The following is a 12,472-nucleotide window of genomic DNA, read 5'->3' on the forward strand; positions in this document are numbered from 1 at the left end:
CTTGATATAGTTCACTTGATGGAGCAACACTAGCATCTATCAACAAAGAAAATCAACACCTGTACATATGAGAACATAAAAAAAATAGCAAGTTCTTGAGACAGATACTGGGATTCAGCTTAGAAAATGCAGTCCCGCATTGAATAATGGCTTAGCATAGAAAATTGCACACAAGTTCAGGACACTATATCAAGTATAGAGCAATGCAAATAAACCTATATAGACACCTAAAATTTGGATTGTTTCATATTTTTTATGTCTTTATTTAATCTATAACACATATAGAGTCTCTAGAAACCCACAGAAGTTTTCATCTACACCCTATAACAACCAGAATATCAAAATTTTCCTAAAATATCCTTTAAATTAGCTAAAATTTATCCTAAATAAAACTTCACCCAAATAACCCTTTAAAGAATTTTTTAGAGAGAGAAAGGAGCTTTTGAAGAGATAATTATGCCCCACACACGATTGTGGTGATTCTTTTATTGCATATATAGTACAATATACACTTTTCCTATCTTGCTACATTCTCTTAAAGATGAAAGAGTCACATTCTCTCAAAAAAGGAAAAAGTAATATTTCAAGTGCGCGCCCATTCCGAAAACGAGGATTGTTGGATTATATGTCTATTACTCCCCTTCAAAGTCGGCTGGAGAGGCATCTGAAATCCGAGTTTGAAGCAAAGATCTTGAAAAACATCTCATGAATGTTTGGTAAAGATATCAACTACTTAATTGCAAGTGAAAACAAACCGAGTAACAAATAATCCAAGAGTGACTTTTTACTCACATAATGATAGTCTAAACCAATGGTTTAAAAAGTGGATCGGTAACCCGGATCGGGTACCACAAAAATCAATCTGGATCGGCGAATCGGCGATCCGGATCGAGAATAGCTGAATCGGTCAAATTAAAGCTTCAAAAAAATCCAAAAAAATGATTAAAATTCATTATAAATGTTTTTTTTTAGGAATCCAATAAGAAATGAGGGTACTACATTATTAATTTTCATTTTTTTCATTAATTTGTGAATATTGAGATGTTCTTTCCCTGTATAAACTTAAGTATTAAATTTGCATCATATAAAAAAAAATCATAGAATTATCATGAATAAAATATATAAATATACATGGACTATAATAAAGAGTAGACTAAATCAATGAAAGAATGGCCATTAAAATCTCATTTTGGCAAAAAACCCTAATTCGCTAAAAAACCCCAAATTATTACAACCTAACTAACTATAATCCAAAATTATTACAACCTAACTAATTATAATATTATATACTGAAATTATAATTATTAATTTACATTTTATAATTATTTTATTAGATAAATAATAACATATTAAAAATATTTTATAATATTATCTAATTTAAAATGTATTATTGACAACTGTAAGAAAAATAGTACATTACATGATTTATAATGTAAAAATTAATAAATAAAATAAAATATTTGGTTGTCAATGTAAAAATTAATAAAATGTGTACAAATTTTGAAAATAACACTTTAATTTATTATATGCCCATGGGGGAACAAAAATTAGCTCAAGAGGGAGTAAACTCTTATATGGCCCAAGGGGGGATTCAGACTTGAGAAGTCAAAGCAAATAACATTAGTGATAACCATCATACCTCCTTAGCATATGTGTTTAAAATTGCCTATTAATAGCATATATTTACATTATGCTTTCATTTAATGATGTTTGGGAATTATCCCACATCGAAGGATGAGCATTCAAATATGTTATATAAATAACTATGTAATTGGAAGATAAACACAAATGTGAAAACACTAGGGCATCCGTGCACTCGTGTATGTACGTGTGGCACATGTGGAAGTGGCATGTGTCGCACGTGTGACACGTACACATGTGTGAAAGTGTTTTTGAGGCTTGAACAGCTAGAACCGGTGCACACGTGCACGCGTGCATGTGCATGTGTGTGTCGCACAGCATGTGTGGGAGTGTGTGTGGCACATGTGGGAGTGTGTTTCGCTTGTGTCACACTTACACACGTGTGGGACTGGTGTGTGTCGTACGTGTGACGCGTACACACGTGTGAAGGTGCTTTTGAGGCAAGAACCCGGAAGGAACCGGCTAGAACGGGGAGGGAACCGGACAGAATCGGGTGGGAACCGGCGGTTCTGCTCTAGAACCGGGCGGTTCCCGATTTTGTGCTGAAACCGGCACGGACTGTGCCGATTCTCGAGTCGAACCGGGCGAGTCCAGTTCGACTCGTCGATTATTAAATCATTGGTCTAAACTAAATGTAGTTTGTTTGAGCATGAAAAACAAGATTAATTGTCTATAGAGAGCGACAATATTGTAACAAAAAATTGTTGGTGGTTGAGAAAGAGGCACCCAAAAAATCTCGAAGAACAAAAGAAAGAGATGTCAATTCTACAACAATGGATGCCATAGATAAGTATTCAACATTAGCAGTTGAACAAGTCACAATCGGTTGTTTCTTAGCACCCTAAGATATGCAGTTGGAACCAAAATAAGTGTAGAAACCAGTAGTTGAACGGTGATTGTTTGGATACTTAGCCTAGCCTGCATCATAAAAGGCGTATAACTTAACAGAACTAGCAAATATGATTCCTATACTGCAGAAGTTTATACCACTAAGATAATGAAGAATCCGCCTTAACTACTTGAAAACATGCAATTGTGGAGGCATGTATAAACCGACACACTGTATTGACACTATTGGAAAGGTCAAGCCGTCTTATGGTAGTAGATTGGAGTCAATAATGCTTCGATAAAGAGATGGATCAAAATTCCCATGAACATTATTCTTCACTGGCATTGGTGTTGAAATAAGTTTTGCACCAGCATCTGAGCACGATCAAGAAGATCCTAGGCATATTTACATTGCGACAAAAAAATTCCATCCAAAAAATAAGATACCTATATGCCAAAAAAGTAGTAGAGGGATCCAAGATCTTTCATTGCAAATTCTCTTCCACATTGGAAAATAAAGCATTCCATGAGATCTGAATTATCATCAATAACAATAATATTAACATAGAGGAGAAAGAAAATAGTGCCTTGACAAGTTTGACAAACAAATAGAGATAAATAAGCTATACTATAATAAAACTTCAATGGTGATAAGTAGACATTAAATACATCAAACTAGATCCCTAAACTTGCTTGAAACCATATGAAGCCCTTTTTAATTTGAATACATGATTTGGATATTGTGAGCAGACAGAGCTAAGAGGTTCTTCCATAAATACAGGTTCCTTAAGAAAGTTATGTAGAAAATTATTTTCACATCAATTTGTATGAAAGGTGCATGTGTTAGCTGTCATATTTGGGAATCTTGTTGGAAGTCATGATTCATGTGTTGCATAAGAGGTGTACCATCATTTCCATGGTTTAACAACAGCTACCAAACCATCACAAATACTCTTGAATCTGTGTATGTATTATGATAGGGTCAATTTTCCTTTCTTACAAAGTTGGAGTTGCTTGGTAAGTTGGAACTCCCTAGCTTGAATATTACCTGCATTGGCATTCTTCAAGCACTTCCAGACTTTTGCAGAATTTTTAAGATTGACAACAAGGCTAAGATAGTCGTCTGTCCATATGATCTAGGCTTTAAGAAACTTGTCGAATTTTAGCCATGATTTGTAATTGAGATTTTTCAATTTCACTTTTACTATCAGAAGAGGAAATCTTTTGATTTGGTATAAGGCAATACCATTAATAAATCCAAAAAGTTCCTGACTCTCAATTAGATAGAGCATTTGGGGTCCCACAACGGACAGTAGTTCTGCGACAATTTAATCCACACAAAATTCCTACAATAAGGGTGGATGGATAGAGATATTTGTTTGATGAGGGTGAAGCTCCCATTGCGGGGAAGAAAAAATTTGATGAGATGGGGTAAGAGAGAGTGGACTTAGATGGAATGAGAAGAAAAAAAAGATGTGGATGGAATAAAAATGATGAGAGGACTTTGCTAATGAGGAGGAGTTGGAAAAGATAATGCAATCTATAAGATAAGGCTAGAGAGAGAAACGTATTGACAAGTGAGATAATGGCTATTGATGGTGAACTAGAGATTGAAGGTGAACAACATAAGTAATGGAGAATGGAACAATGGCTTTAACAAGTCCGCAAGAGATAGTTTGATTGGCTGATATATGTGACAAAATATCTAATAGAACAAGTATGAATGTGAATATCTAATAGAACAAGCATGAAGAAAGGGATTTGTACATAGAGAGAAGAACTTGGGTTGAAAAACGACTTCAAAATGGAAGGCTGAGGGGATCGGTGTTGCTCTGTTACCATAAAAAAAAAATTAGTGAGAGAAAGGAACTTTTAAAGCAACCCCCACACACAATTGTAGTGGTTCTTTCATTACATATATAACGGTGATACAATGGTATAATATACACTTTTTCTATCTTGTTAAATGCAATATATACTTTCTTATCTTATTACATTCTCTCAAAAAGGAAAGAGTTACATTCTCTCCAAAATAGAAAGAACAACATGTGATTTTCAAGAATCGTTCAACAACCTTGGGCTATTAGGTTTGTGCTAGCTAAAATCTCAATTCCTATGTTTTCCTAAAAAAATCAAAGGTATTGTGTTTTTGGGTAAAAGACTTGAAGGGCTTTTTATGGTGCAAGAAAGAAATCTTAATAATATATATGGATATGGTTTTCCTTTTCCCTGATACTCTCAAGGTTTTCTTATCAGTAGCGTAGTAGCAACGGAAAAGCGGGACATTATTCGACCATGTTATTAGTTGAGAGAGCGGGTTTAGAAGGGTGAGACTTTTTTGGATAATTAGAGAGAGATATATATCTCTTTTGACTTATCATGCCCATGGATGTATCCCCTCAGAGAACCTCATTATATCTTGTGTTTTTTATGATTTGATCTTAATTTTGCTATATTTTATGCTTATATTGTATTTTTTACTGTTTGGCATGAAGCCAACTATGTACACATGTTTTCAATATTAAATGAGTTGCACAGGGGAACCCTACAATTGCTAGAGCTAAAGTTTGTGTTTTTGGTGGAGAAAACTAAACAAGGTGGGAATAGAACGTATGCAGGTAAAGTGTTTTTAAAAATTTCATAATAAGCTTTATCTAGAAATGTAGAGGGAATAGAAAAATCTACCCCATGAAGCTCAGGAGGGCAAAGGTTATAGGTTTGGTAATAATTAAAATTATCAATCCTATATTTTAATAGATATATAGGGGCATTATGGTTATTATGTAGAAGAAATAAAGGGTTAATGGGGGAGCAAGAAAGAAGCCTTATGATCTAATTATAATAGCATCAAAGAGTGGTAATTCGTACTCAGTTTAGTCTCACCCAATTGTGAGTTATCAAATGGTTTGCTTCTAGAGAAGGGGGGATGAAGAAAATAATACGGTCACTTAAAAAATGTTAAGTTACAAACAAGAGAGAGAGAGGGATGGAGAGAGATCCATAGCCCCCAAGCTAGAGAGGCGGTTTTCCTATGGTGCTTCTGGTTGGTCCAGTTTCCACAATTAGCAAGAGAAAATGCCATAATGCTCCCAAGATTTTCGTCACGGTAGTGGTGAAGCTATAAGAAAGAGGGAGATTGATCAGGGGTATTGTTCATTATGGTAGGGAGTTTAGCAGGGAGAACCAATGAGGGTTTCGCCAATGTGTAGGGAAAGATATATCTCTTGTAACCCCAAAATATAATCATGTTATGTCAATGAATCATACCCATGGTAGTTGCCTTTTGGTATAGCCAATTAGGGTGAATACCTTTTACTTCTTTTTTTTTCTTTTTTTTTTCTATTTATGGTGGTTTATAGATGTTGTACTTTTGGATTTTGCTTTTTTGCTTCTCTTGATGCTTTTTTTATTTTTTCCAAACTTTTTACATGGAATATTGTTCTTCGGTGTTGGGTTCCCTAAGAATGATTTGTCGGTGATAAGCTACTTGGCCTAAAGGTGTTGCATTTGTTTAGTACATGAGGCAATGAGTATTTTGTGATTTATGAGATAGAGATATTTAATGGAGGTTGAGGGTAAGCCTCTGAGTTAGGGCTATGTTATTGCGTATGTCTCATTGTTGTGGTGATTAATAGGGCTAGGAGAATCAAAATGAGTACAATAGAACCTCGGTATCTTTCTAAGTATCGGCCATGTATGGAGTGGTATAGGACATAAGTCTATATTCTAACACGAGACCACACCATGGCATGTGTACTTACAGTCGTATTGAGAAACCACTTTTCTAGTCTGATCCAGCTAATAAGAGATAGTGCACGTGTGCCTTGAGATGACCCCTGAATATAGGCATTAATATGTCCCACAAGGGTGCACCTGCAATCCATTGAGAATCGAGTGTCAAAAATAGTGATTGGGTTCACTTTGATATGGCCAAATTATAATTCCCCACTATAGACTGTGGAGCATGGGTCCGTTGGGTCATCCCAAAAATATAGTGGACTACCATTCTGGACTAGCTCAATGGAGTACCCGAGTGTATAGTATTAAGCCTAGATATCTCATTTACCATTTGTCTCATTTTTATATGATGAAAATATGAGTCTGGATGATGAGAAATCACTTGCAAAATATTTGAGAATTTTTTAAAATTTTTTCTAAAGCCAAAGTCTTATTTCAAAATATTATCCGAGGCAAATTCCAAACAAAGACAATTCGTCGGAGGTCCACATGGCATCCGAATGGCCACCATAAGGTGGCCATGTAGCAACTACAACGTCCACTTCCTTATGTTGATGTCGTCATGACGTTATAAAGAGAGGGACCTAGTCCTCCTTTGAAGTTTTTAATTTTTTGACTAATAATTTAAAAGAAATAAGCTCAATTGTTTTATTTTATCAAATGGTATTTTCTCACACATGAGTTTTTTGCGACCTGTGCCAAGGGCTGAGGATATTTTGATATTTTGGTCTAAACCCTAATTCGTGAGAAAAATGAAAAATCATAGTGGCTCTTTGTATGCCCTTATCCAATTGGCTTAGGCCATGTGAAGTTTGTGAAATGGTACATTATGATTAGTGCATATAGGGGATATTTTTATAGTTGGAATTTCATTTCCAAATTACCATAAGGGCATACCTCTGTTATTGTAATGTTTTGTTATTTTCATAAAGATCTTTGGACAATTATAGAATAATTAAAAGGGATTATGAGGTAACATTTTATGGGGACAAGGACATTTTGGTAAAATAACTAATCTAGGATATTTATGTTGTGATAATGGTGTGCAAATCGCATCCATTGATCTTGAGGGCTGGATAAAGATGTGTGGTTAGGATCAAAGCCCTCTCATATGCCGTAGATAAAAAGCATCAAGGGTTTAGATTACTTCACTCATAAATGCCTCACTATAAATTCAAAAGATAGGTTCTTCAAACCCTGATCTATCTCATTTCATCTCATTCTTTGAGAAAGAGAGAGAGAACATTAGGAGATCTCCATACCCCACTATTGTGACCTTGAGATTATGCATTAAGGCTTGGGGAGTAAGCTTCCATGGTGTCTTCATCATTTCTTGATGAATAACTAGTTGTTTGCTCCATAATCAAGGTAACCAAAAGGCTCACGTTTATTTCATTTCTCCCACGATTTGGTACCTGAATTTTTTCCGATATTTGGAGCAAATATATTTGACATATTGATGAGTTTTTCATCCTATTTGAAAACCTTTTTTATGGGAAAGAGTACTTTATAAATATTTGAAATATTACCCCCATACTAGCCTATCTACCATGGTCATATCTGTGCTTGTTGTTTAAGTCGATTGGTCCATATGTGTCCCGATTATTTTGAACTTTAAAAGTTTGTATCTATCTCTCATTTTGAACCTATTGAAGTGGTAAATCAATGAGTACACGCTTCCCAGATTTGAGTGAATTGAGTATGTTAAATCACTCATGCTTTCGTCTGTGGGACATAATTAAGTCTTTAAAATATCCATTTTTGTGATCCGGGCACATAGAGTTCGACCATTAACTTCTCATTTGGAATTTTGACACTCTACGTACTGTTGTTTTGATTTCATAACAGTTGTAAGTGGTTTATATTTGAGTTTGTGGAGTTGATGTGATGTATTTGGTGATAGAAAACTTGAAGGTGTTGTCCATGTAAACGTGATTGTTTAAAGTCAAAGACTGTTGTAAGTTGTGGATGTAATAGCTATGAACGTATATTTGTTTACATATGCTTATGTTGGTTGTAAAATTTTAAACTTTTTTTACAAGTCAATTATTGTTTCCAAGATCACCCTTTCCTTTATATCAACACAGTGACCTGAGTCATATAAGAAACAATGTTGTTACCTTGAATGATATCCAGAAGGAATCCCTCAAGTTGGATTTGTTTCATGGTTCTCTACTTGGCGATGTAAAATCCAAAGAAAGGATCAATGGATAGTTTGGAGGATTCAAGAATGGAAGCTCTTATGACAAGAGGGGATTGGATGAACCAAGTAGTTCGCCAAGAAATTCATCAAGTAGCAAAGCTCATTCCTAATCAAAGTTAAGAGGTTCTTATAATGCAAATGGTTGTTGGTTTTGTGACAAGCCCATACATGCAAGATACTTTTGTTGGAAAAATAGTAGATTCCTCAAAGGATTCCAAATGTAGAATAGCAAGGGAAGGTGAGACCAATAATGGAGCTAATTAACTTGAAGAATCAACAAGCACTGCTATTGAAAATGGAGTGTTGATAGCAGGATGCAACCCCATGTAATGTCAAAGTTGGATTCATGATAGTGAAGCCATTATATATGGCCCCTATATAATATGGCTTCATGCAAGCCATGTGAGGGTGGATTTGTGCCAACAAGAACCAACTTGATAACAAAATAGTCAGAATAGCTCCAGTGTTAGGTTTATGTGGCTTTTAAAGGCCTTATGAGAGTTTGTATGAGCATTTTATACAATAAAACATAAACTTTGTGGGAGTGTGGTCATTGTGTGTACCAGGTAAATGTGATTTGTGGATACTTGGACTAAGCTCATATTATTAGGCCACCCAAGTTTTGAAAAAATCCAAGATACCTAGGTATAGGGATCTACCAAGAAGGGTTTAGTGGGTTAGCCCTTGATGAGGTCGAAATATGCCCAAATGATAGCCGATGGACTATGTGGCCTTGCTTGTCATGAATAGCCTTTAAATACAGGGCTAAAAACATCATTGTTATATCATCACACGACATGTACATATATAGTTGTATTAAGATTCACCAATGAGGATGAAACGTGTAAATGTGTGAGAGATTACCCATATGCATCATGAAGTCATGGTTGCATCATTGTTTAGACAACCATGCTTTTTTTGTCTCTATAGGTGAACCTGAAATCCATAAACTAGGATTGCATCCCCTAGTCTATTGGGTGACTTTGGTGATCCAATCATGAGCTTCTGCAGTAGACTGTGGGTTATGGGAACTACTAGGTCAGTTCGAGAAAGCTAGGTAGATTATAGTTTGCAGTTGTAGGTGGTGTGCTCTCGTACATTGATAAATTCTTAGATCTAATGGATCTAATTCCCATCAAATTTAATTAGTTTAAACTAATTTTATGTTATATGATTTTTAGAATGCTTATTTGAATTTTTATGAATATTTTGATATTTCATTTTTGTCATTTGGATTTATAAATTAAAATATTATAATTTCCAATGTTTTAAACAAAATATGAGATTTAAAAATTCTAAAATCAAAATAAAATATTTTTTTAAATTATGTGGGACCCTCCATAATATGGGAGCTCAATGTGTCACATGTGGGAATTGGGTGGGGCCCACATGTTGCCACTAAAGCGTGGCACGCCCCACCCATAGGGACTAACTTGATCACCAAGTTAGGTGATAGTTATTCCTTTGTTGGTTGCTTTTCTTTTTTAATATAGCCAATGTTCATGATAGATTCAAATATTTGAAATTTTTTAATAAATCTTGTCAATCAATATTACATGATTCAATAAATAAAGAATGAATATTTTAAAATAAAAGTAAGAGATATATTTTACTTATTTAAAAATTTGATGGAAATAGATTTAGGAAATATAAGATAAATTTGAATCTTGATGGTGGATATGGATGACAAAACGTAATACATAGAAAATCAATAAAAAGAGGCTCTCCCACCTCACAAAATATCTACACTTATTCTCTGTTCTCTCTCTAAGATGTTATCTCTCTAATATTACTCCATAGGTACATCCAAGTTTTAAGAGGGGCACTCGAGAGAGAGACTCTCTCTCCAAGTTTTTAAGAGGGGCATGCCCCAACCACCTATTTCTCTCTCTCGAGTTTACAAGAAAGGGCACGCCTCAACCACCTCTCTCTCTCGAGTTTACAAGAAGAGGCACACCCCAACCAGTAGCATCTCTCTCTCTTGCTTTCTTGTTGACACTCTCAAGGTTAGGGTGGTGGTGGTTTTGATATTTGGTAGCCAAGAGGAAGATCCCCTTGCTAATAGATCTCTCCCTCACGCTTTGATTTCTATCTCTCATCACTCTAAAGATCAATCTGGCTTGAGTAAAAGACTAAGACATTGAGGCTTTAGATATTTGGTTCTAGATTGAGATCTATATGTCATTGAGATGCTTTTTGTTATTGTAGGAGAATCGTTAAAGCATTGAGGCCTTAGATTGAGATCTATATATCATTGAGATGGTTTTTGCTATAGTAGGAGAATAATTAAATGTTTTGATTTAAGGAGTTATTCAATAGTTGTAGTAAGTGAGAGCCGTTTCTTTTTTTGAAATGATGAAAATGTCCCAAATGCTCACTTTGAATTGAGGGTCTAAATGCTCACTTTGTAGAGAGATAAAGAGCATGTTGTGAATTATTTCTTTAGGTGAGAGTTTCTACGCAAATGTGCTAGTGAAATATTATTATGATTAAAGCTCCAGATATGATAAACCGAGAAACTAACATGTAAATGAAAGAAATTCACCTTGTATTGCATATAATGGGGAAATGGGATTTTACATATAGCTTGGGATCATGAGGAGTTCCAAAGACTTTTTATCTCTCTTACATTTTTACATCAAAAAAATATACATGTTCAAATACCCTTGATTCAAGCATTGAAGCATATTACAAATCTTAGAAGAAAGTACAAAAAAAAAAAAGTGGAAAAATATCAGCACCAAAAGGGACTTAATGACACTCTTAGACATAGGTATACTATCCACTCTCTGACTTCTTTGACTTGGGCTTCAAATGATGTTTCTCTCTGTAGAGCCTCCAAACAATATCAGACGTGTATTGGCATTGCTTGGGCATGTAATAACATTTTCTATGGAGATGGGATATTTACAATAGTGCACATAATAACATCAATGATAAGCTTTAATCCACTTTTGAATTTAACTTTTCTTGATATTCGAATTTGAACACAAAATTGCCCAGATCTTTCTCGATTCATTATGAGAAAATCAAAGAATAGGTGGTTTATTGGCAGCTATTGCCTGTCAAGTTGGCAGATAGTTCAAGCATGTTTGATTCAAATTGGTTTCATTTTCTAATGGTGAATGATTTTGATTTGAGATTTCAAATGCTATTAGATGACTGAAGGAAAAATCTAATGGTCGGATCAATGATGAGGGAGATATGACCCATCGAATTTATTAGCGAGAAAAATATGCCCCATCGAATTTGACCCATTTTCTGTGCAGATTTCGACAATAGATCTGGCTATTATAGACCTAACCGCTTTCACATCATGGAGGTATTGACCCTAAGAGTGAGATATTCTTGTAACGGGGCTCACAAGGAATACTTCGACAAAATCTGATGCAGAAACTCTTTATATTATTGTGAGATATTGCAGGTCAAGCTTTGAGATAGATTTATGACTATCGTACTAAGGCTAGTTGTTTTCATGTGGGAGATCTGAACAACTCATTTAACCGATTATCCAAAAAGGCATATTTACAGTGCATCGCCAAAAAGATAATACGATCTATTTTTCCAAAAATCGTTAATATAGAAAGCTGAGCGTGTAACAAGTTGCAGCCTTAGAAACTCAAAAGAAAACAAGAATCAGCCTCGACAGAGGAAAGAGGGATCCGAAGGGATGGCTCTGTTATGTTCATATGAAAATGTGGGTCGTCTCCATAAACAAGATGGCGACCCAACGCTTTCTCTTTAGCTCCACTCCAATCTTTGTGGATAGCCATACATTGAGGATCATCCGCAAAGGCAGGCATCACCATGTAGACGCCAATGAGAAGGAAGAACTCCACACCTCCCCGGAGAAATGGAATTAGAATCATCAAATGATTCACACTTAGATTTTTCCTTTTTTCTATTTTTTTTGAAGTACAATGTCTGTATTAAATAGCACTCAACTCCAATTATTGCAATTATGAATAAAATTGAACCTCTTAAAGAATACATATGATAGATGCCAATAACTTTCAAAAGTAAATATCAGTGGAACTGTCTAGTTCATATGTTTGAAATTTC

At 35.0% G+C, this 12,472-nt stretch overlaps 2 protein-coding genes across 16 annotated transcripts in view; one reads left to right on the forward strand and one right to left on the reverse strand.

The window, feature by feature from the left end:
- The window catches only part of LOC18426607 (MADS-box transcription factor 23), a 49,996-nt gene that overhangs the window by 9,316 nt on the left and 28,208 nt on the right, over positions 1-12,472 (forward strand). Inside the window, exons 1-2 of one of the 10 annotated variants that reach the window (XM_088866551.1) lie at positions 11,407-11,531; positions 11,680-11,732. The exons of 7 other annotated variants lie outside the window; for them this stretch is intronic. In XM_088866551.1, the coding sequence (XP_088722677.1) occupies positions 11,499-11,531; positions 11,680-11,732 (86 nt within the window). In that variant the 5' untranslated portion in view covers positions 11,407-11,498. Of the gene's footprint in view, positions 1-11,406; positions 11,532-11,655; positions 11,821-12,472 lie in introns of those variants that run through there. 2 more of the 10 variants (XM_088866553.1, XR_016055431.1) reach the window with 2 other exon arrangements.
- Positions 10,942-12,472, reverse strand: part of LOC110006606 (uncharacterized) — a 42,430-nt gene continuing 40,899 nt past the window's right edge. For 2 of the 6 annotated variants that reach the window (XR_016055466.1, XM_088866558.1), the window contains one exon: positions 10,942-11,237. Coding sequence is in view for 1 of the 6 variants with exons in the window: in XM_088866558.1 (XP_088722684.1) it covers positions 11,145-11,237 (93 nt within the window). In the remaining 5 variants the exon portion in view is untranslated. Of the gene's footprint in view, positions 11,238-12,028; positions 12,252-12,472 lie in introns of those variants that run through there. The other 4 variants (XR_016055451.1, XR_016055440.1, XR_016055455.1 and 1 more) reach the window with 2 other exon arrangements.

The sequence above is a fragment of the Amborella trichopoda genome, chromosome 5, assembly GCF_054954075.1.
Source record: "Amborella trichopoda isolate Santa Cruz 75 chromosome 5, AtrichopodaSantaCruz75HAP2 v2.0, whole genome shotgun sequence".
Lineage (NCBI taxonomy): Eukaryota > Viridiplantae > Streptophyta > Magnoliopsida > Amborellales > Amborellaceae > Amborella > Amborella trichopoda.